Source organism: Ranitomeya variabilis, chromosome 4 (assembly GCF_051348905.1).
Source record: "Ranitomeya variabilis isolate aRanVar5 chromosome 4, aRanVar5.hap1, whole genome shotgun sequence".
NCBI classification, from domain to species: domain Eukaryota; kingdom Metazoa; phylum Chordata; class Amphibia; order Anura; family Dendrobatidae; genus Ranitomeya; species Ranitomeya variabilis.
The window spans coordinates 196,312,900-196,338,420 of record NC_135235.1 but is presented as its reverse complement, the minus strand read 5'-3'; the positions used below and the strand labels follow the sequence as shown (position 1 = coordinate 196,338,420).

The 25,521-nt window shown below is 45.5% G+C and overlaps 1 protein-coding gene across 2 annotated transcripts in view; it reads right to left on the bottom strand.

Moving 5' to 3' along the window:
• PPP6R1 (protein phosphatase 6 regulatory subunit 1) overlaps nt 1-25,521 on the bottom strand; it is an 84,767-nt gene that overhangs the window by 40,678 nt on the left and 18,568 nt on the right. For both annotated transcript variants that reach the window (XM_077259555.1, XM_077259556.1), the window contains exons 2-15: nt 20,972-21,204; nt 20,629-20,815; nt 17,735-17,872; nt 12,451-12,516; nt 10,620-10,732; nt 9,287-9,400; nt 9,017-9,179; nt 8,790-8,942; nt 8,578-8,712; nt 5,973-6,037; nt 4,792-4,907; nt 4,621-4,706; nt 4,263-4,352; nt 2,748-2,845 (exon numbers count right to left, since the gene is read on the bottom strand). In XM_077259555.1, coding sequence (XP_077115670.1) covers nt 2,748-2,845; nt 4,263-4,352; nt 4,621-4,706; nt 4,792-4,907; nt 5,973-6,037; nt 8,578-8,712; nt 8,790-8,942; nt 9,017-9,179; nt 9,287-9,400; nt 10,620-10,732; nt 12,451-12,516; nt 17,735-17,872; nt 20,629-20,815; nt 20,972-21,198 — 1,751 coding nt within the window. In that variant the 5' untranslated portion in view covers nt 21,199-21,204. The remainder of the gene's footprint in view (nt 1-2,747; nt 2,846-4,262; nt 4,353-4,620; nt 4,707-4,791; nt 4,908-5,972; nt 6,038-8,577; nt 8,713-8,789; nt 8,943-9,016; nt 9,180-9,286; nt 9,401-10,619; nt 10,733-12,450; nt 12,517-17,734; nt 17,873-20,628; nt 20,816-20,971; nt 21,205-25,521) is intronic.

The window sequence follows — 25,521 nt, the reverse complement described above, 5'->3', positions numbered from 1 at the left end:
AAGAAAGGCTAGAATATTTGGGACGGAAAAACGCAGAGGAGGCAGTCCGCGCTCTCTACACCATGAAAGAAAAACTTTCCACGTGTGATAATAAATTCTGGCGGCTGAAACAGTTTTACGCGCACTGATCATGGTATCAGCTACCTCTTGGGAGAACCCTGCCTGAGTTAAAACCCAAGATTCAACGGCCAGGCCGTCAAACGTAGGACCCCTGAATTCTGGTGGTAGATCGGCCCTTGACATAGAAGATCCAGCCGATCGGGAAGCCACCATGGAACCCCGGAGAGAAGCTGTACTAGGTTCGCATACCAGGTCCGTCGTGGCCAATCCGGGGCAATCAGAATAACAGATACTCTTTCTAACTTGATCTTCTTGATTACCCTCGGGAGAAGCGCCAGAGGAGGGAAAAGATAAGAGAGATGGAACTGGTTCCAAGTCAGTACTAGCGCATCCACAGCAATTGCCTGTGGGTCTCGGGACCGGGAGACAAATCTGGGTACTTTGGCATTCACTCTGGACGCCATTAGATCCACGTCCGGGGTCCCCCATAGATGGCATATCTGCTGAAATACCTCGGGATGGAGAGACCATTCCCCGGACGCCAGACCCTGACGGCTTAGAAAATCTGCCGCCCAATTTTCTACGCCTGGAATGTGGACTGCTGAAATCACAGAGTGATTTATCTCAGCCCAGAAGAGAATTTGTCTTACCTCCCGCATGGCTGCCCTGCTGCGGGTGCCCCCCTGGTGATTTATGTAGGCCTCTGCTGTGGCGTTGTCCGATTGAATTCGGACAGGACGACCAGCCAGGAGATGGTGGAAATGCTGCAACGCTAGTCGAACCGCCCGAATCTCCAAGAGATTGATGGGGAAATCTGATTCCTGAGGAGACCAGCGCCCTTGAGCTGTGTGGTGAAAAAACACTGCTCCCCAACCCAGGAGACTGGAATCTGTTGTGACCACCAGCCAATTGGTTGGGGGAAAGGGCTTCCCTCCGAGCAGGGATGGGCTGTACAACCACCATGAGACGTCAGTGCGGGGCGCCCGAGAGTGACGTCGGACGCCGACTCTGCCGCTTCCGGTTGGCGCAGGGCCTGGACCAGCGCCGTCATTATCTCTGAGAGCACTTATATAAAAAGAGCTCTACTTCCATCTTCACACTAGCGCCCCCCGAGGAAGCAATATTTGCGAAACGCGCGTCGGGGCTCCTCTTTCCGCATACCCTCACTGGGTGGGACTCTGCGTGTGCCTATAATTCTTTTATTTTTGTAAGTATATATGGCTCTACTCATATGTGTTTATAGGATTTTTTTCCGGTATACTTGCACACATGTGTTATAGTAATATAGGAATATAGGACCTTTTGCCACGTTGTACTTTACATGAGGCACCTTATTTTCCAGTCATTTACATGCACACTCTTTTTTCCCCCTGTACCTGCCCTCCATTTACGAGTTAATATCTTACTGCTGTTGGACATCCTTCTGGATGTGTGCCACCATAAACGTTTTATAGCATTAATATGTATTTATTGGTTATCTTGCGGCACACCTCCTTCTTATCCCGTATTACTATACTATTCAGCAGGTTGTATTTTGTATGCGGCACTAGTGTTGCCTTTCTTTCATATTTTTATGTATATTATTTTTTGTTACTTCTGTGCAGTTTTTTACTGTTTTAAATGGTCTTCAATAAAATTGTTATTTTTAGCTTTGGTGTCCATCTTTTCTTTGGTATACACGTTCCTGAAGAGCCTTTGTTAAAGACTCTGATCAGGACATCATAGCTTTCGCAACCCAAGTTGCCGCAAACGAAGGAAAAAGTGCTGAACTTGAAGCCTCACCCCATGAGCCTGCTTCATACACCTGCAACCGAATTGCGCTGTATATTTATGGCAGATGTTTATATAGGGTTAAAGCAGACCACACGTTTTACTTTCTCTTTAACCTGAGTGAGGGTAAAATTTGGAGGCACCAGCTGGGAAAGGGGAACAGATTTTATACAGCCTTATGCTCAAATCTGGCAGAATTTGTCCTGTTTCACAGTTTTGTCAACTTGCTGGTTTACAGAATTCGATAATACGGCGGAAGAGTTGGTTCCCCATATTTACCAGAAGTACAAACATACTAAATTAATTCACCAATGCGTCCTATTGAGCTATATATCAGCAAAAAGCAAATTAGATGAAAATTTACTACAGCTCCAGACAGGTGTCTATTTTACTTCATACAGGACATTGCAATTTACGAGCCATTTAATAAGATGTCCCTGTGTATTATGCAACTCAGGCAACGAGGAAGACAGAGCTGCTTCTAAAGGGCTTATCTGCAAGAGGGCATTGCGGCTTCTAAAAGGTTTACCTGCAAATGAATACATCAATTGCTTGTGAAGCATTAATCTGATTCTCACACTTTGTATTGTAGACAGCCCAAATGCAGAAAGACTCACAAGGCTGTGAAAATTTAGGAGGACAACTTAAGCTGACTTCAGTCTATCTTTTAAGTGTCAGTTATGAGCACTATCTTAAGAAGAAATTTATTTTCCTAAAATTAACTAAATATTTGAGAAATGTTTTCTTTCACTTAAACAATAGGTCAACTTGAATGTACATACCCTCCCAGCTAAATGTTTCACAGATCTATAGGCAGGTGTGCTATGAAGATAAACTACAGCCGGAAATACAGTGCAACAAATGTATGTTCTGCATGTAAACTCATGGGTGATATGTATGACTGTATTAATACTAACTTGACACTCTCTTCTTGCTCTCCAAACGCCTCATCATTGAACCCAAAGTGATCTATAAAAGCAGATGTCATCTGCTGTACTTGGTAGTCAACAAAAGCCTGAAAAAAAACACAAAAAAACCCACAACAGATAAACATTATAAATTTATTAAAAAAAGGCGGCATGCTGACAATTACAAAAATCTCTTTGGGACCGGTCCAATTTTTCATTTCTGTGCTTTTTTTTGTTTTTCCTCCCCTTCTAAGAGCCATAGCGCTCATATTTTCCACTGACATATGCATATGAGGGCATGCTTTTGGAGGGACAGGTTGTAGTTTTCAACGACTATATAATGTACTTAAAAAATGATGGGAAAAAAAGTGATGTGAACATTTTTTTTTTCCTTTTTAAGACGTCCAAAAAAGATTATCCTCAATCTCAAAAGGAAACCTGATGGGCGATTCATGATGCCCGAAACCACAGGTAGTATGAATCAGACACTGGCGATGCTAATGCAACTCTGAAAATGCAGGGAGAAGCCTTCAGGTACCAAAATATACATGGCTGCAATAATGCAGTGGGTCTGATTTATACGGCCTGTGAGTCAGGTACTATGATCTCCTGTCATGTTCCCTTTAACAAAAATACAGAACTCCACTAAGAAAAGGATTTGTTTGTGTTGCCATTTTCTCTAAACCCATAACTTAAATTTTTTTAGTCAATGGAGATGTATGTGGTCTTGTTTGCATGACTATAGTCTTTTATTAGCACCATTTTGGCTTGGGAGGTGCACCCTTGGTGTGGCCAAGCAGCTCAGTCTAAAGTTATGCCCATAGACTTTGCATACCCTACTGGCAACTGGCAGAGCTGGCTTGCCTGAGCTTTATCTGTAGGCAGTTCTCATGACAGGCAAGCTAGTGCAGCGAGGTCGCAGGGCAATCAGAACCTCTGTGGGTGAAACGGTGCATTGAGCCTCTTGGCCACACCCAGGGTGCACCAAGCACCAAAATTTTCATATTTGGTTAAACTTCAGTTTCTGACGAACGGAGGCAGCGGTTACCTTACTGAATGTCTGATTTATATAGGGGTGATATCTCCTACAAGGCGATATGCTTACTTTATACTGTTAATTTTGGCTTACAGACTCCCATAAACCAAAGAAGTAAACTAAGACGCAAACTAAATAAATATTCCATTGAGCGTTGTACCTGATAATATTTACGAAAGAATTAATTTGACCAACTACATTTTTCCAGGAAAACAGACCTTGACACAAAAATCAGAAATCCATAATTAGTCCAGGGCAGCAGAGGGGAACCAAACTATCTGTGCTTCCCCCCCAAAGTCCCTGAATGAACAGCAGTCAATATTTTGCCAATGAGGCTGACAAATTTCCAAAAACCTAACATGTAAACTGAGGATCAATTTTGATTTTCACTTAGAAGTCGTGTTTCTATTCCCTATCTCACCAGGAACGTATTGTATTTTCCATGCAGTAATTTTGCTTTGCATTTATGTAAGGAGAATGGCTGTCACCTGCTGGAGAACGGCCTCTTGGGGAAAATTAAATTCCTTCAGGTCATTGTCTTCGTCATCACTGGAGGAGTGCATGTTTCTTGTGTTTACCTGGGAAAGTGAAAAACACCACAAAGCTTTTTAGATACAGAAATCTCGGCAGTCCTTCATCCAGCCCAGGAACAGCGTTATAGGGGCACCGATTGGCTCACCAAGGGGTTAAATGGCCAAGATCGGAGTTGCCACCTAGCCTGGCCATTGCAGCAGGATGTCAGCTGTTACGACCTTAGGGTCTGGCCATTTGTTTATTGTGAGAAACCATATTAGTGAGAGACCAACACATTCAAACCCAACCAAAAAGTAACCATACAAGCCTTACAAGGTCGACGGTGTTCTTCTTGTTGGTTTCGGTAAGAGATCCCGAAATGAAGCTTTCCCACCGCTCCTGCTGCTCATCTGGGAACTCTGGATGTAGAAACGGCCAATATTAAACCTTAATTGCCATAGTGTAAACTAGAGAAGAATATTTTCAATGAACCTTTGCTGTCACCTTTAATTAGCTGGTTAATGAGAGCGTTATTAGGACCTTTCTCTGAACTTTGCACCAGAGCATTTGCGATTTTGGTGAGATGACCCATAAAGCCTTTCCTGCGTCCGCCTTCTGACCTGAAAGATTAACAGGAAAGGGAAAGCCATAATGAACAGGTTTAGTCCGGCCTGGAACAACGGAGATCCTAAATCACAGCTTTTCAGTGGGGTCTATGAGCCGTCAGAGGGACCCTTAATGACGTATGTGACCTATATCAAATAATAATGTATTCTCACCTCCCAGAGCGGCGTAGGTACTGTAATCACTTGACATTGACTGACACAATAATGTTATGTGGTAAGCCGAGAATAGCAGAGTCCGGAGGAATAAAGCTCTGAGAGCTGAGCATACATTGGTTTTATTTTAAAGGGGGCACAAAGGTGATGGAAGGGGTTATCCCCTGTTGCACTGAGTGTACACAAAGTTTTGTAACACTTATTTAAAGTGACAGCATCCATGGGATAAAAGCTTGTCTACCTCTCCTCTCCGGCATCATCGTGCAACGTTTTGGCCTTTACACTGTTGGGAATGGATTTAATAATTTGCATTTTTTACATATTTAAGGAAATTGTATCTGGCTGGAGAACCCCTTTAAACAGGGACATTTCAATTCTACACAGTGACACATCCCATTTAAAGACGTTTTTCAACTACACCGGTATTGAAAAACATTGCTTTCCATGGGTATTGGAGGGGGTCCAACACCCCTTAGGCCGGCCATTATTAGCTCCATCTGCTATCGGTGTGAGGAGTGGAACGAGACCACTCTTTAGCGGCTGCTCTTTGATATGGCAGATGAGCGCCATTCATTTCGCTATTGGTATAAAGGGTGTCGGAGCCCCATCTATCGGATACTGGTGATCAATCCTAAGGACAGAGTTTATACGTAGACAGAGGTCATCAATATAAGTTTAGTGGAAAACCCCTTTAAATGCATATGCAACTATACATCATTTATTTTTATATTTTAAGAAAGCTGTTGAGTGTATTACATAGTTACATCATGACACAGTATAATATACCAGAAGAAATCTCATCAGTGACCATTCCTACAGGCACATGCAGCTTTAAGAGACCAGTGGCGCCTCTCCTTCATCCTGCAATAAAGTATTTCTATTATGTATGATCATATTATCACTTACTGCGCTTTCTCGTTATCGTCCCACGATGAAAGGATCTTCTGCACTAGCTGGCATTTCTGTACAAGCTGATATTGAAAGACAGAAGCGCAGTAATTAGAAATAATGAAGTGTGGAGTGACGATACACCGCAATCAGTCGTGGAGTGACGATACCCCGCAATCAGTCGTGGACTGACGATACACCGCAATCAGTCATGGACTGACGATACACCACAATCAGTCATGGACTGACGATACACCGCAATCAGTCATGGACTGACGATACACCGCAATCAGTCATGGACTGACGATACACCGCAATCAGTCGTGGAGTGACGATACACCGCGATCAGTCGTAGAATGACGATACACCGCAAATCAGTCGTGGAATGATGATACACCCCAATCAGTCATAGACTGACAATACATCGCAATAAGTCGGGGACTGACGACAAACCGCAATCAGTCATGGACTGACGATACACTGCAATCAGTCATGGAGTGACGATAAACCGCAATCAGTCATGGACTGACGATACACCGCAATCAGTCGTGGACTGACGATACACCGCAATCAGTCGGGGAGTGACGATACACCGCAATCAGTCGGGAGTGACGATACACCGCAATCAGTCGTGGACTGACGATACACCCCAATCAGTCGTGGACTGACGATACACCGCAATCAGTCGTGGACTGACAATACATCGCAATCAGTCGGGGACTGACGACACACTGCAATCAGTCATGGACTGACGATACACCGCAATCAGTCATGGAGTGACGATACACTGCAATCAGTCATGGAGTGACGATAAACCGCAATCAGTCATGGACTGACGATACACCGCAATCAGTCGTGGAGTGACGATACACCGCAATCAGTCGTGGAGTGACGATACACCGCGATCAGTCATGGAGTGACGATACACCGCAATCAGTTGTGGAATGACGATACACCGCAATCAGTCGTGGAATGACGATACACCCCAATCAGTCATAGACTGACAATACATCGCAATCAGTCGGGGACTGACGACACACCGCAATCAGTCATGGACTGACGATACACCGCAATCAGTCATGGAGTGACGATACACCGCAATCAGTCGTGGAATGACGATACACCCCAATCAGTCATAGACTGACAATACATCGCAATCAGTCGGGGACAGACGACACACCGCAATCAGTCGTGGACTGACAATACACCGCAATCAGTCGTGGACTGACGATACACCGCAATCAGTCGTGGACTGACAATACACCGCAATCAGTCGTGGACTGACGATACACCGCAATCAGTCGTGGACTGACGATACACCGCAATCAGTCGGGGAGTGACGATACACCGCAATCAGTCGGGAGTGACGATACACCGCAATCAGTCGTGGACTGACGATACACCCCAATCAGTCGTGGACTGACGATACACCGCAATCAGTCGTGGACTGACGATACACCGCAATCAGTCGTGGACTGACGAGTCACCATTCTATGTCCATTGCTTCTTAGTCATTCCAAAACAAAGATTAATACGCAGAAACCTAGCACAGATAAGGCGAGAACAAGCCCGTAACTAAAATGGTATGTGCCCACGATCCTGAGTTCCTGCGGGTTGGATGCTGTATACTTGCGCAGCACTAAACCTGCAGCGTCCAGATGTTACAACATAGTGGATGGGATTTCAAGAAATCCCATGTTCACTATGCGTCCAGAGACATCTGCGCATCACCCGCGGAGACGGACGTGTGACGCGTCTCTCCAGACCGCAGCATGTCAATTTCTCTTGCAGAGACGCCAGTCTCCACAAGATAAATGTCACCCGTACAATGTACTGGATGCACTAAATCCACACGGTTCAGTGATCACATGTGGGTTCACAGGCATTCAATAGAAGGCAGTGCTTCGGAAGAAGAGAACATACGCTGCGTCCAAAGTGCTGATGGTTCCGGATCGTGGGCAACCGGCGACAGGGTCACAAATAGCTGCTGGAAGCTACAAGTAACTTTCTATGATGAGGACAGGAGCAGTATCCCGTGCACTTCTGAACCAGAAAATAACATGGAGCCATCCCCGATTTCCAAAGGGACAGCTCATCCTGCATAGGTGACAAGCAGTACAGGACATATAGTACCGCACTATACTGCTGATCACATATGAGATACAGTGTTTTATAAGAAAAAGAATGTAAACTAAAACAATGCAATTCCTGCCATCTCCTTGTGTGGAGATGGGACCAGGAAGACAAGACCAGAAGGGGCTGCTAAGTTTAGGAATGGGTGCTGCAGGGGAATTTGCTTATTTTTTTAGTCACCCACCCCTAGAGTGAAATTACATACGGCAGATGATTTTTATGCCATTTTTGCATCATTTTACGCTCAAAAGTCATAAAAAGGTTAAAGCCAGGAGTAATGACAACTTTTAGCAAAAATTAAAAAAAGAATGCACCACTTTAAAGAATTTGTCACAAAAAATGGCAACAAATTCACAAGACAAAATAGAAAAAACTTAAAAAAAAAAAAAAGAAGCCAAATAATAAATGAAAGCCTTTGACGAGAACCGTGGTACGTTAATTGCCCCTTTCCATCTTAACCCATGAAAGTCAACGTCAGAAAAGTTCTTACATATTTGACAAGTAAGTTCTCGGCCGCGTCGCTCTCGCTGGCATCTTCGATCGCGCTGGAGTTCAGGATGTTGGTGATACAAGCCTCAACTTGAGAGTGTAAAAAATTGTTATACATGTACGTGAAATACAAATTCTGGAAAGAAGAAAAAGAAATGGTGAAATTGTGATTTATTCCATGTAATATTCTACATATAATAGGGGAACACGTACCAGCATGGTGTTGACGGCGTCGAGCTCAATCAGCTCTTGGTTTAAAGGCCTGTTGTTTGCATTGACTGCGCTAGTCAGCAGTTTCACCACATGGAGGCGAGTGTTCCCCAACGGTGGATCCAGGACACCCCACGTGGTCTGCAAGCTTTCCTTCTACACAAAGGACATGAGAAAAATGATGACAAGGAAAAAAAAATAGTATTTTAGTTCCAGGTTCCTAGCTTTACCTTAGGAGGATCGATGAGGAGCTGATGAAACTCTTTTAGACTCTGCTTGATGGCCACCAACGTGCCTACGCTGGCCTGGGTGCTGCAGGAGTCAATGCCCGGATTAATCTCCAGCTGACCCTCTAAATTACAGTAGAAAGCATTCAACCCTCCGAGTTCAGCTCTGCAAGAGAAACAATGGTACACATGAAAAAAAAAATAGAACAACGGCTCCAACCTTAACGCGGTTTTGAAAGCCGCCACCGTCATGGTTTCGGGAGGACGCCTTACCGTGGCCTTCGCGGCTCCAGTAAAGTTAGAAGAACTTGGATGCCATTGACAATCACAGACTCGTTGTGATCGCCTTCAAACATGTTATTAAGAAGCTGCTCAATGGTGTCCTGTCTGTAAAAAGGAAGGAAGACAAAATAAATGGAGAACATCATCCATTTCAGAATTTGCATCACTAAAGTACAGATTTGTGTGTTTTGCCGCACTGTGAGGGTCCACCATTTACCACCAGAGCCAAAATTCTGTGCAATTGTTCTAGATTAGGCCACGTTCACACATCAGTGTCAATTTTCTCATCCGTGAGTGTTATTTTTCTCATGTGTCATCTGTTTTTTCCCCTCACCCATTTGGTAGGCTATGTGAGCTTTTATTTAAACATTGACTCTTAAAGGGATTGTCCAACTACTCAGACAAGCCCTTCCGAATCCCTATGTTTCCCCCAGTAAAATAGTAACACCTATACTCACATCAGACGCTGGACATCAGACACTGGAATGTCACGGGATCCCTGCGGCCAGTCAGTGCTGGCTTCAGTCTCCGGAGAATGTGGGAGCTGTGGCTGCTCAGTCACTTACTCCAAAAGTCTTGATTTGTCTGAAGGTGAGGAAGTTGATGCCAGCGCTGATTGCGTGACGATGTCACACAAACCCCGGGAAAGCCAATGCAGACACCGCTGGAATGGCGCCAACAGTGAGTATAGGTTTCATTATTTTACTGGGGGAGACATAGGGATTCAGAAAGGGTTGCTCAACGCCATTAATACGTGAAAATAGTATTATACTGAAGTACAAAGTCTGTACTTCATCCATCCATTTTATATAGATATCCATAGACTTTAATAAGCGAGCCTGGTCCGCAAAGTGAATAGGGCCTGCTCTGAATCACAATTCTAGAAATACGGATTGCTTTTTAAAACTGATATTTGCATGGATCAATGAAACTCCATGTGTCCATGTGATGTCTTTTTATCCCTGTGTAGCACATAGACCCGCTGAGCTTCACTGATCCGGACACATCAGCTATAAAAAGGTCCGGGTTCAGAGCCCGTGTCACACAGATCTGTAAATGTTGCCATAGTTGGGGTTATTTTGCTCCTTGGGGTAGAAGACATTAGCGCACTCGCCCCACAGCCAGTGTAGAGGAATCGTGTTTTTTCTACATTAATTTTATTACACGATTTTCCTTATTCTTTAACTAGATGTCTTTTACAGTAAATGGTGCATCTATCCAATAAGCAGCCGCTGTACGTGCGCCCACGCCGACACAATCTGTACAAACGACCACTATAGCGGGCTTGTATGGATGAAGCTACATGTAGCAGCGCACGCCTTACTTCTCCAGAGTGGCCAGCAACTGGTCCGGCTCAGGGCTATCCTGAATCTGGATCATCTGCTCCCGGCTCAGGCGGATAATGTCACAGAGCGACTGCGAAGCATTGGAATGTTGCTGAAATGAGAAAATAGTCAGATTAAACACGACGTCCTGTACCTGCAGCACGCGGCCTGTAGAGAGCGCTACACACAGACCACAGAGTATCTTCAGGCTCTCACCACAGTACGGTGTTAATGTACATTCAGTGCACATGGAAGTGTAAGGCGTACGGGTATAGCATCTGAACCTTCCTGAATTACAGCCCGAGGCTGAAGGTACTGTTATACTAGTTATTATAGGAAACAGACAATACTCAGGCGATGTGTGCAAACAGATGAGATAGCTGACGTGAGCTGGAAGAAGCCAAAAGTATCCTAAGGATAGGTCATCAATCTGGAAAACCCCTTTAAGTACAATAATACAGATGTAGCACATAAGACCATCTGATCTGAAACAATTACAGTAACCAAGACGACATTATCTTTGGTGGTCTGCGTCTTACGGATATGATATGGAATGGTCGTCTAAACTGGGCCTCCGCAAAGTCGTTCCACGCCCACAGACGGGGCTCCGCAGGGTCGTCCAGCACCCACAGACGGGCCTCCACAGGGTCGTCCTGCGCCCACACAGATGGGCCTCTGCAAGGTCGTCCTGCGCCTACAGACGGGCCTCCGCAGGGCCGTCCCGTGCCCACAGACAGGCCTCCGCAGGGTCGTCCGGCACCCACAGATGGGCCTCCACAGGGTCGTCCCGCGCCCACAGATGGGCCTTCACAGGGTCGTCCTGAGCCCACACTGATGGGCCTCCACAGGGTCATCCGGCACCCACAGATGGGCCTCCACAGGGTCGTCCCGCGCCCACAGATGGGCCTCCACAGGGTTGTCCTGCGCCCACAGACGGGCCTCCGCAGGGTCGTCCGGTACCCACAGATAGGCCTCCACAGGGTCGTCCTGCTCCCACACAGACGAGCCTCCGCAGGGCGTCCGATGCCCACAGACGGGCCTCCGCAGGGTCGTCCTGCGCCCCCATACAGAGGGGCCTCTGCAAGGTCGTCCTGTGCCCAGAGACAGGCCTCCGCAGGGTCGTCCGGCACCCACAGATGGGCCTTCACAGGGTCGTCCTGAGCCCACACAGATGGGCCTCCACAGGGTCGTCCGGCACCCACAGATGGGCTTCCACAGGGTCGTCCCGCACACACAGACGGGCCTCCGCAGGGTCGTCCGGTACCCACAGATGGGCCTCCACAGGGTCGTCCTGCGCCCACACAGACGGGCCTCCGCAGGGCGTCCGACGCCAACAGACGGGCCTCCGCAGGGTCGTCCTGCGCCCCCATACAGACGGGCCTCTGCTAGGTCGTCCTGTGCCCACAGACAGGCCTCCACAGGGTCGTCCGGCACCCACAGATGGGCCTTCACAGGGTCATCCTGAGCCCACACAGATAGGCCTCCACAGGGTCATCCGGCACCCACAGATGGGCCTCCACAGGGTCGTCCTGCGCCCACACAGACGGGCCTCCGCAGGGTCGTCCGGTACCCACAGATGGGCTTCCATAGGGTCGTCCAGCGCCCACAGACGGGCCTCTGCAAGGTCATGCCGCGCCCACAGACGGGCCTCTGCAAGGTCATGCCGCGCCCACAGACAGGCCTCTGCAAGGTCATGCCGCACCCACAGACGGGCCTCCGCAGGGTCATCCCGCGCCCACAGACGGGCCTCCGCACTACATATAGAACTCCTAAATGCCTAAAAAACCCTGACACATAAATTAAACTTGTGCAAGGAGAAAATATACTCACATTATCGTCCTTTGATGAATGAATCATTTCAATCAGCCTCTGAACTATTTTTTCTTCATTAAGCCACTGTGTTCAGGAAAAAAAAAAAAGGTCACATTTAATACACGATATGGGAAACTGTCCAATATGTCATATAAAAGGGGTTTTCCTTTAATAAGAGATGAGCTGGGCAGCAGATGGCCGCCTAAGGAGCTGTCCTGACAGTGTACATGTACCGATGTCAGACTGCACCGAAAAGAGACCCTGGACAAACCCTCCATCGCACTACCCCGCTCCGACCACTTCTGCGTGACCCAATGCAGAGGTGGACACACTGAGCGCTGCCTCCTCATACTGCGGACCCAACACTTCACCGACCATGTGAATGAGGCTTTCAGCCCAGCGCAGTCTCACCCTCCAACAAGGAGGCTCCTGATCGGAGTTGATTATTCCTGTAATTACTGCTTTGGCGGCAGCGGGAGGCACCGAGGCGCTAACCCAAACATTCACCACTTCTTTGTTCCATCAGCATCTAATTGGCCTCAATTACTAAATCAATACACAACACATTGGGTACATGTGCGCTAACGAGCCAAGATTAATAGATATTAACCCCTTGTTTATTTTTTTTTATTAACCATGTTCACTATACGGTAAAACTGACTTGACAATATTCTCCAGGTCAGTGCGATTATACAGATAGCAAACATGCATGGTTTTTTATTCTATTTTAGATGGTGAAAATAAATAATGAAATTTGTAAAAAAAAAAAATTATATATATATATATATATATATATATATATATATATATATATATATATATATATATATATATATATATATATATATATATATATATATATATATATATATATATTGTAAGAGTCATGTCGGTCTGGTAGTCGGGGGCAGGTATATCTCGCCCAGGTATTTGTCCTATGTGAATTAAGCCGCTCAGTATCTTCAGGATACCGAGGGGTTAATAAGTGCAGGAATAAAGGCTGACCAGCTGGAGGTTTCAGGTGTCAGCCTGGGGCACACAGAATGCCTGTCTGTGTGAGACAAACGTGAGTGGGAGCTGTGCTCATGCACTGTGTAATGTTAGCTGGGTGGGAGAAGCCCCCCAGTTGTTAGATAGGAACGTATTTGTATAGTTAGCGCCGGACAGGCAAGGATTTATTTTTATGTTTTGTTTTCTGTATTTGCTTTCACTTTAATAAACCTGACCAGAGGTCAGTCTACTTGGAAACCTGCTGTCGCCTCAGAGTTTAATGCACAAACCACGTGACCTTTGACCCCAGCAAAGGCGATCCCGGAGTGTTTTGTTACATTGTGGTGGAGAACGCGGGCACTCCGTGGCACAGGCGACAGTATGGAAGACGTGGTGAAAGCCCTAGTACAGTCCGCTGCCGTACAGCAGGAAGCTAACCGCTTGATGGCCGCACAGCTGAAGGAGTTGGTGGACGCGACGACTGCAGACCGCCAGCTTCTCCAACAGGTGGCGCAGCGCTTGGTGAGCATGCCTGAGGCTAACCCGGAAGCAGAGTCCAGGAGAATCCATGTGAGTCGGTACTGGCAAAAGCTGACCGCAGAAGATGACGTCGAGGCGTACCTGACAACGTTTGAGCGGACAGCGTTGAGAGAGAAGTGGCCGAAGGAACGATGGGCCGATCTAATTGCTCCATTTCTCTCCGGTGAGGCCCAAAAAGCTTACCATGACTTGGACCCGGAAGTCGCTCAGGACTTTGAGAGGCTGAAAGCTGAGGTCCTGGCCCGGCTGGGTGTGACGACGGCTGTCCGTGCACAGAGGGTACATCAGTGGACCTATCAGCCAGATAAACCGCCGCGATCGCAGATGTTCGACCTGATCTACTTGATAAAGAAATGGCTGCAACCCGAGGTACTGACAACTCCGGAGATAATCCAGCGGATCGTTCTGGACAAGTACCTGAGAGTACTACCACCGGCGCTGAAAAAGTGGGTGAGCCAAGGAAATCCCGCGACAGCGGATCAATTGGGATGGATTTGGTTGGGCCCCTTCCCCGGTCCGCACGTGGGCATCAACATATCCTCGTCATCATGGACTATGCCACTCGTTACCCCGAAGCCATCCCTTTGCGTAACACTGCTACCAAAACGATCGCCAAAGAGTTGGTACAAGTGTTTAGTCGTGTGGGAATTCCAAAACAGATACTCACCGACCAGGGGACTCCCTTTATGTCAAGGGTGATGAAGGAGCTCTGCAGGCTCTTACAAATAGACCAGTTGCGTACGTCAGTCTATCACCCTCAAACAGATGGCCTGGTTGAGCGGTTCAATAAAACCTTAAAACAGATGCTCCGGAAGGCGATAGACAAAGATGGGAAGAACTGGGATTACTTGTTACCCTATTTGCTTTTTGCCATTAGGGAAGTTCCCCAGTCTTCCACAGGATTCTCGCCTTTCGAGCTATTATATGCCCGTCGTCCCCGTGGACTGTTGGACGTCGCAAAAGAAACCTGGGAAGGTCAAGTCACTCCCTTTAAAATGGTGATAGACCATGTAACACAAATGCAGGACCGTATTGCTGCTGTCATGCCCATTGTTAGGGAACATATGTTACAGGCCCAGGGAGCCCAGAGGCAAAGTTATGATAGAGGCGCCAAGGTCCGTACGTTTGCACCCGGGGATAGGGTGTTGATCCTAATCCCTACGGTGGATAGTAAATTTCTGGCAAAATGGCAGGGCCCCTTTGAGGTCATGGAACGAGTTGGAGAAGTGAACTATAAAGTGCACCAGCCTGGTAAGAGAAAACCAGAGCAGATTTATCATGTGAATCTGATAAAACCCTGGAAAGACCGCGCTGCCCTAACAGCGGATCTGCCCCGTCCGGTTTGCTCACCTACCATACCGGAGGTGCAGATTGCCGAGACTCTCTCTGAACGACAAAAATCTGAGGTTAAGCAGTTTTTGTTACAGAACCAACAGTTTTTCTCGGAAAAACCTGGCCAGACTAGGCTAGTGAAACATGAGATTGTCACAGAGCCTGGTGTCACAGTTCATGTGAAGCCGTACCGGATTCCGGAAGCACGCCGTGAAGCCGTCTCCCGGGAGGGTGAAGGCCATGTTGGACTTAGGAGTTATTGAAGAGTCGCACAGCGCCTGGTCCAGTCCAATCGTGTTGATACCTAAGCCGGATGGCTCCATACGGTTTTGTAATGACTTTCGGAAACTGAATGCGGTTTCTAAATTTGATGCCTACCCTATGCCCCGGGTCGATGAGTTGATCGATCGGCTGGGTAAAGCCCGATATATTACGACCCTGGATCTAACAAAGGGGTACTGGCAGATCCCTCTGGCCGAGGCGGCCAGAGAGAAGACGGCATTTGCTACACCGGAAGGGCTGTTCCAGTATATCTACATGCCGTTTGGACTTCACGGAGCCCCAGCAACGTTCCAGAGATTGATGGATCGAGTCTTGAGGCCCCACAGGCAGTACGCCTCTGCCTACCTAGACGACATCATAATTTACAGCGTGGACTGGGAAGCTCACCTCCGGAAGGTACAGGCGGTGATTGATGACCTGAGAGACGCAGGCTTAACGGCAAATCCTAAGAAATGTCACATCGGCCTTGAAGAAGCCCGATACTTGGGCTACGTGATTGGCAGAGGAGTGGTTAAACCCCAGATCGACAAAATACAGGCAATTCAGGGCTGGCCGCAACCAGTGAACAAGAAACAAGTTCAAGCTTTCCTGGGCATTGCCGGCTATTATCGCCGGTTCATACCTAACTTTGCGGCCATGGCTACCCCCTTGACGGATCTTACCAAAGGGAGGGATTCCGTCATGGTAAAATGGACCTCAGCGGCTGAAGAGGCCTTCCACAGTCTGAAACGGGCTTTGTGCTCTCAGCCCGTACTAGTGACTCCTGATTTCAGCAGCGAGTTTGTGGTGCAAACGGATGCTTCTGATACTGGTATCGGAGTTGTACTTTCCCAGGTAAGGGACGGAGTCGAACACCCGGTCCTCTACCTCAGTCGGAAACTGAATGTACATGAGCAGAGGTATGCCGTGATTGAAAAAGAGTGCCTAGCCATCAAATGGGCTCTCGACTCCCTCAAATATTACCTGGCAGGTAGGAAGTTTAGGCTGGTCACGGACCATGCCCCTCTCAAGTGGAAGCATCTCCACAAGGACCGTAATAGTCGGGTAACCCGGTGGTTCCTTGCTCTGCAGGCTTACTCGTTCACGGTGGAGCACCGCCCCGGGGTGCAGATGGGGAACGTTGATGCCCTGTCCCGAGTGCACTGTTTCGAGAGTGTTCTTGCTCGACCTGAGTGGTCTGAGCAGGGGGGGAGGATATGTAAGAGTCATGTCGGTCTGGTAGTCGGGGGCAGGTATATCTCGCCCAGGTATTTGTCCTATGTGAATTAAGCCGCTCAGTATCTTCAGGATACCGAGGGGTTAATAAGTGCAGGAATAAAGGCTGACCAGCTGGAGGTTTCAGGTGTCAGCCTGGAGCACACAGAATGCCTGTCTGTGTGAGACAAACGTGAGTGGGAGCTGTGCTCATGCACTGTGTAATGTTAGCTGGGTGGGAGAAGCCCCCCAGTTGTTAGATAGCAACGTATTTGTATAGTTAGCGCCGGACAGGCAAGGATTTATTTTTATGTTTTGTTTTCTGTATTTGCTTTCACTTTAATAAACCTGACCAGAGGTCAGTCTACTTGGAAACCTGCTGTCGCCTCAGAGTTTAATGCACAAACCACGTGACCTTTGACCCCAGCAAAGGCGATCCCGGAGTGTTTTGTTACAATATATATATATATATATATATATATATATATATATATATATATATATATATATATATATATATATATATTTATTTTTTTTTCATTTTATTTTCTTCTGAATTGGAGTTCTGCAGACCCCAGCGGCGGCCGCTGCACACTGAACGAAGCCGATCAGTGCAGCACCATTCACAGCAATTACATTGCTCGGGGTGCTGATCTGTGGGTACGTCTGGACAGCCCCTTTAAGCACCAAAGGGTCAGTCATATAACCAGGTTATGTTGGAGAAGGTTCCAGGAAAAGAAAACAAGTACAAAAAACTCAAAGTAGAAATGGAAATTTGATAATCTCTGCATTTCCGATGGCACTAGTGATTGGCTGCAGCGGTTTGTGACGTTAAAGTAGTACACACTAATCAAACAGATACTAAGGTATTGCAAAAGAAAGCGTCAAGTTTTGCAGCCATTTCTTACACAGATCAGCAGCAGAAATGTCAATCCTTCCAACCCCCAAACCAGTTTCTCCTTACATTGAACACATCCTGCCGGAGCTGAGGCTGCTCCACACACGTCAGGAGCCGCAGCAGCAGGTCCATGATGGCCGACGTGCCGATGTGCCGCAGCAGCAGGTTTACAAAGTCATCCTTCTTACGCAGAAAGGCGATAATCTGAAAAACAAAGCGTAATGTGCTACACAGCTGAAAAACACAAATAAAAGAGGATAGCTATAAGCAAAGGCCGCATCAACTAATAAGATAAAACGTGCATCATTCAGCCTGATCAGAGGCTGCAGATATTCACTGTATTCACTTATCATACGTCCAGTGCAGCAGGATGGAAGTCTCTACCCTGGCAGACGTCATTTATTAACTTTAATCCTAATAATCCTGTGTAATCATTGCATCACACCACATCTTACGGTGCAGAGCAGCATTCACGAATCTTCAGAAATGGAGCACCGCACAATTAGTATTAAACAGTTAATAAGAGTTCCATCATTAAGAGATAAAGGGGCTTTACAGGGATAGCGTTTATCACCATATCGGCCAATAATTGGTTAAATTAATAGGGTGTAGTAACTCGCCCTCCCCTGTTGCTCCGGTGACTGTTTACAGCCTGTGGTGGTCAAATCAGGACAACAGCACACATCACCACTGCAGTCAATCACTGACCTCAGTGGCTTATGCAGTGTACATCAGCAGGACTGATTGACTGTAGCGGTGATGTACGATATTGCTGTGAAAACACTGCCGCAGAGTGTAAACAAATTGCTGGAGCAACGGCAAAGAGGCTGCGCTGAACCCAGGGAGGGCAAGCTCCATGCTGGTTATTCTCTCCTTCCTGACGAGGCACAGTTTCATTTTTTTTCGTCCATTAAATAACATTTTTCTCGTTACATTCAAATAATTCTTTTTTTTTTTTTACTGTTAACAGGGGAAAAAGTAAAGAGAAAAAAAAAGGAAAGAACAGCCTATTTCCCACATTTTTAATTCCACAGGTTCACTAAAATTAAAAAAATTTAAATTGCGCTTCTCTTTTCATAGAAATTACTTTAATAGATTCATTTTTGTTTATAGGGACAGGGCTATGAATAGCAATTCGAACTTGCGGTGTCTAATTAGTTTTAATTTTTCTTGATTTTTGTTTTAAAGGGAACCTGTCACCCCCCCCCCAGGCGTTTGAAACTAAAAGAGCCACCTTGTGCAGCAGTAATGCTGCATTCTGACAAGGTGGCTCTTCTGATTTATTCACATTGCGGGGCTGGGATTCAGAGGCAGGGCGGCTGCACAGGCGCAGTCAGCTAGACTGCATATGAGCACAGAGGATGGGCAGCGCTCACGGCGCCTGCCCAAAGCAGGAGAAAAGAGCGCAGGCGCCGGCTCATTTCAAAACAGCGCTGAGGAGGAGGCGTCCGGCGCCAAGAAGATTTGAGTGACGGCTGTGTGGCGTCTGCAGCAGGGAGGAAAGGCCTGCCTCCAGGACTGAAGAAAGGTATTTGGGACAAATTACAAAACGGATTATTTCTGCAGTTACAGCACCCAGAACTAAAAGAGCCACCTTGTCAGAATGCAGCATTACTGCTGCACAAGGTGGCTCTTTAGTTTCAAACGCCTGGGGGTGGGGGGTGACAGGTTCCCTTTAATTTATTCTATTTACATACTGTGCCCTCCATAGGGTTTGGGATATTTTGAATACAGGGTGGAGGAGAAGCGTCTGGAGATGACCCCGCGCCGGAGATGAGCCCGTGCCGAACGAGAGCCCGCGCCAGAGAAGACCCCGCGCCGGACGATCGAGAGCCCACTCCGGAGAAGAGCCCGCGCCAGAGAAGGGAACTATCTCTACTTATTTTGAAAAAAAAAGTTTGGTTCAAACCAGAAACGTGTAAATAAGTCAACTTGAGTCTACGTTGGAAGGTGGAACTCATCATCTACAGCAGCGTGGTCATCTCCAAACCTATCCTCCACCCTATATCTATTGTACGCAGATCTTCTACCTGCTGACATGACTGCAGAAAACGGATTTTAACACAGACTTTTATTGTAACTGTGACAATCACAAGTCCGTCAGGTGAGCAATAGGGCAACCCCAAGGTATAACTCAGTGTCATCCTCTATGTGCGCTTGTCTACTTTCTTGCCTCCTAAGACCATTGGCGGGAGGGAGGAGATGTTACTTGACGTTACTTTAACATACAGATCCATTCTTTTCGTTGTGGATTAACCCTGTAACTGGGGCTGGTATATCAGCCCCAGTTACAGGTCCTGGTATATATCAGCCCCAGTTACAGGTCCTGGTATATATCAGCCCCATTTACAGGTCCTGGCATATCAGCCCCAGTTACAGGTCCTGGTATATATCAGCCCCATTTACAGGTCCTGGCATATCAGCCCCAGTTACAGGTCCTGGTATATATCGGCCCCAATTACAGGTCCTGGTATATATCAGCCCCATTTACAGGTCCTGGCATATCAGCCCCAGTTACAGGTCCTGGTATATATCAGCCCCAATTACAGGTCCTGGTATATATCAGCCCCAGTTACAGGTCCTGGTATATATCAGCCCCAGTTACAGGTCCTGGTATATATCAGCCCCAGTTACAGGTCCTGGTATATATCAGCCCCAGTTACAGGTCCTGGTATATATCAGCCCCAGTTACAGGTCCTGGCATATCAGCCCCAGTTACAGGTCCTGGTATATATCAGCCCCAGTTACAGGTCCTGGTATATATCAGCCCCAGTTACAGGTCCTGGCATATCAGCCCCAGTTACAGGTCCTGTTATATATCAGCCCCAGTTAAAGGTCCTGGTATATATCAGCCCCAGTTACAGGTCCTGGTATATATCAACCCCAGTTACAGTTCCTGGCACATCAGTAATCCTCTGCACTCGTTTCCACGAATGACGCCTGTGACTGCTCCGCGTTACCTGTTCGGTCTTGCGGTTAATAAGTATCCCCATGACTTTGCTGAAGAAGCTGGCTAGCAGTGGATTCAAGTCATCCTCGTTCTGTAGGAAGCTGTACAGGCGCTTCAGGAGTTGCTCATCTTCTCCTAAAGCATCATTGATTTGTGTTACATCTGCTGTTAGGATCTCACAGGATACACTGGGAAACCTAAAGGAAAGAACAAAAAGATGTAAACCTAATAAGCAGTGCTGAAAGTGATTTGTACAAAACGTTTGTTTTTTTCTTCCGATCACCGGCGAAACAATCAGACGGCCGGCGATTTGACTTTCATCGCGTGGATTGTGAGAATGCCCCGGTGCTTACTTGTAGCGCAGCTTCTCGTCCATGTCGCTGGGTGGCTCCTGGGTGATGCACGTCACCAGCTCCTCCATGTGCTGGGGCTGGACGAGGAATTCCACCAGCTTGCGGTTGACCACTTTGCACTCTTGGAGGACATCTTCTTCGTCCAGCAGCTCATAGAGAGTAACATTTTCTCTCTCCAGCAGGGTGTCCACGTGCGAACTTGTGTGCAGGTCAAATTTCCAAAACATGTCTCACTGCAAAATAAATACATTTCTTATTGATAGGTTACCATCGCCAAATACACTGGCGTAAAATGTATATCCTGGTGACGTGGCAGCCCGAGGGACTGAGGCGGAATCGTGATGACTCTGTAGTCTCTTGTGCGAAACATTGACAACCCCATTAATACGAACGCTAGATTCACCTCTACTAGGACGGTCACCCCTTTTTATTGGGTCGTTTAGAATGTATTTCCGATCCATAGGATAGGATATAACTTACCGATTGCTTAGGGTTCGACCACTAGGACCCCCACAGACCCACCGAACTGAGGTTCTGAAGAGCCCGGTATGATGTAGCAGTGGTCAATCGAGGGCACCTCCGCTCGGCTATCTCCAGCGGCTTCATAGAGAATGCCTGGGGTGGAAGCAGGGCGGTGGAGTCGGTAAGCCAAACCTCCGACACCTCAATTTCCATGACACCGACTGACTCCACCAAAATGGGCCTGACTCCACAGCCCTGGGTGGAAGTGGAGGACCTCCACTAAGGCTCATCAGAGCCCTGGTTCTAGGACTTAGTGGGGGTCCCAGAGGTCAGACCTCAAGCGATCAGGAAGTCCGTAGGCTAGGGGCTATGTCCAAACCTTGAGATAACCTCAAGCCTATCCCACATTTTGCACTGCTGTGTTTCTATTTTGCCTCCTGGTTTTGCAGGATAAAGTTGTATGTTCATTTTAGAAGAAATATAACAAATTACCTTTCATTAACTTATTTTGGACAGAGAAGATATGGGACAGAAATGATTCCACCACTGGGTTTTGCAGAATACATTTCGCACTCTTCACTGCACAAAATGATAGGTTACTTTTTTTATGGGTCGGTATGATTATTATGATACCAAATAAATTGTTGTTTTGGTTATAGAATTTTTTTTGCAGCATATTAGCATAATTAATGGCGGAAGAGAGATTATTTATTCTGCTGTCAAGAAGTACGAGGTCATGTTTTTTTGCAGTAAAACACATTTATTGTACAAGTTAATGAGTTAATTTTTATTGCGCGGCAATGTAAGAAATTACGGTAATTTTGACTTTCAGGTGAATTTTCTCTGTAAAAAGGTGTTCCGTTTATTATATGGGTCCATATTAATAAAAATATTCCTGTATTTAAAAAATATATCTATATTCTTGCAAAGTAAAGTTAACACTTCGTACATTCTGATATTGTCAAAGATTTTATCGTTAAGTAAAAAGTGTAAACAGCCAACCGTCAATGAAAGGACAGAAAATTCGGGAACAAACCGCAGAGGAGAAACATCACTGGGATGAGCCGAGAGGAGCGAGTATCAATAAGGAATTGCTCAAAATGAAAAAGTGCATAAACTGCACATGTATCATGAGGACATAGGTCGAAAAAACGCCCACAAACCAACATTGGACACAAGCCAAAAGTTCAGAATTGTTCTACCTGCCAACACCTAAAACGCCCTAAGGTACAGTGTATATGAACCAGGAAAAATCCTGGCAGGTTCACTCCTAACACACAGCTCCTGCAGTGTCTGAATCAGATTTTCATGTTTCATTCATTAGAAAATCAGATGTGGCTGCTACAGCGAGTTACGGCAGCAGTCTGACCTTTGGGACTTACATGGCGCAGAGTAAGGGCTCATGCACACAATTAACTTTTACGTACGAGTGCCAGCTGTTGATTTCATGAATAGCACTTGCACTTTATTCCATGGGGCTGTGTACATGTCCGATACTTGTCCTTGGACTCAGTGGTCTGCGGAAAAAAGTTGAAGATATGTCCGATTTTGGGAACCAAACAATTGCAGCTGGGTAAGGCAAAATTAATGATCACCTAAAAGGGGCTAATAGCCACAATGCATATATGAACAACCGAACAGTACCATAAAGTGCAAGTGCTCAAAATAAACCTTGCTCGAGATAAAAAAAAAACTGGTATGATCTCACCAAAGTAGTATTTCCTACATGTATATGTAGATATATACATGTTGTTTCACGTAGGAATGAAGGATCTCTTTCCCTTTAAGTCAATGGGGAATAAATAGAAAGACAGAAAAGGGGGGAGTATTTTTCTGTTTTTTAACACTGCTGCTTTAACAAGGGCAGTACCCTAGTATGGACTTGTAAATAAATTACCCATGAGGTTATGTAGCCTATTCCAACGGTTTCACAAGGAGAAAGGAAATAATACTTTGGTGAGATCATACCAGTATTTTTATCTTGAGCACTTGCACTTTATGGTACTGTTTGGTTGTTCATATATGCATTGTGGCTATTAGCCCCTTTTAAGTGATTAAAAGTTATGTTTTAAATTAATTTTGCCTTACCCAGCTGCAACCGCAAAATGCCAGGATGAAATCTGAGTGCGACCAGATCACAGTAAAATTAGAAAAATCGGACCGTTTTTCTCGGATGTGGAGAAATAGTGGTGTGAATCTGGCCTTAAAGAGCCCCAAATCTCCTCTTCTGTCAGAAGAACTTGCCGTGTGCCGGCATTCTCCATAGAGGTAAATCACATGGTCAGAACCAGTGGAGGACTAGCATTACTACTGTCATACCCAGACAATAAAATGTACCGTAATCATATATTTCCTGATTATGTATTTTACTTTGGATACAAATCAGATACACAAGTAACCCTTTGTATGGGGGGAAAAAAAAGGTTTACAAAATGGATTGGTGTTGCGGCTGTCGAACAGCCCCGAGACAAGCAGCCGTGGGGACTAGAACATATTATTAGAGCACGCCGAAGACACTCATAACACCTTATGCGCCAGCACGCTCACTCATCGCTAATTTCTAAATAAAAATGGCTTGCTGTTCATACGCTCAGTCAATTTGAGTTGAACAGCTTCCAAAGATGCCAAGTGATTAAAAGAACTGACCGTTCTTCAGGAGTTTTCTGCAACAAAGATGCTCTAGGCTTTATAATAGAAGTCTATGGAAAGGCTCAGAAAACACCAGGGCTTCTCGAAGCGCATTTTGCCAGCACTTTTGCTTGAAAAACTATAAGCAGTTTTCTTATTGTTAAATGGATTGAAAAAAAATATACCGTATATAAAAACACAGGAAAAATGTCAGTAAACAGAGATAAGAAAAAAATAATCCCAAAGCACAAAAAGATTTTAAAAAATGCGAAAGGACAAAGATGCCAACAAAGAACTTCAAAAAAACAAAACAAACAAAAAAAAAAAAACCACAACACTTGAAAAGATGTTTCAAGTGTCTGTTTTCCTGAAATATCTTTTTTCTTGTTTTTTTTTTTTTGTTTTTTTTACCAGGAGAGCGTTTTTTTGCTGACCGTCCTCTTGAAAAACTCATTGGGTGTACCCCCTCAAAAAGACGTGACGTGTACATATTCTAAGCCATTATATGACGCAATAAATGACAAATTAAAGGAAGATACAGAGGCAGGCGCTGCACTTTGGTCACATTACTGGGATTCCTAATATGGACAACAGCCCACAGTATACTGAAAGGTTCCAGGGCTGACAAATGCCACACACAAAAATGGTTATAATAGTTATATTCCTGTACATAGGAGCAGTATTATAGTAGTAATATTCTTGTACATAGGAGCAGTATTATAGTAGTTATATTCTTGTACATAGGAGCAGTATTATAGTAGTTATATTCTTGTACATAGGAGCAGTATTATAGTAGTTATATTCTTGTACATAGGAGCAGTATTATAGTAGTTATATTCTTGTACATAGGAGCAGTATTATAATAGTTATATTCCTGTACATAGGGGCAGTATTATAGTAGTTATATTCCTGTACATAGGGGCAGTATTATAATAGTTATATTCCTGTACATAGGGGCAGTATTATAGTAGTTATATTCTTGTACATAGAACAGTATTATAGTAGTTATATTCTTGTACATAGGAGGCAGTATTATAGTAGATATATTCTTGAATATAGGGGCAGTATTATAGTAGTTATATTCCTGTACAGAGGGGCAGTATTATAGTAGTTATATTCTTGTACATAGGGGCAGTATTATAGTAGTTATATTCTTGTACATAGGAGCAGTATTATAGCAGTTATATTCTTGTACATAGGAGGCAGTATTATAGTAGTTATATTCTTGTACATAGGGGCAGTATTATAGTAGTTATATTCTTGTACATAGGAGCAGTATTATAGTAGTTATATTCCTGTACATAGGAGCAGTATTATAGTAGTTATATTCTTGTACATAGGGGGCAGTATTATAGCAGTTATATTCTTGTATATAAGGAATAGTATAATTGTGTCCTTGTACATAAGAGGCAATATTGTCCTGCATTAATGAATTGTATCAAATAAAAACACTCCTCACT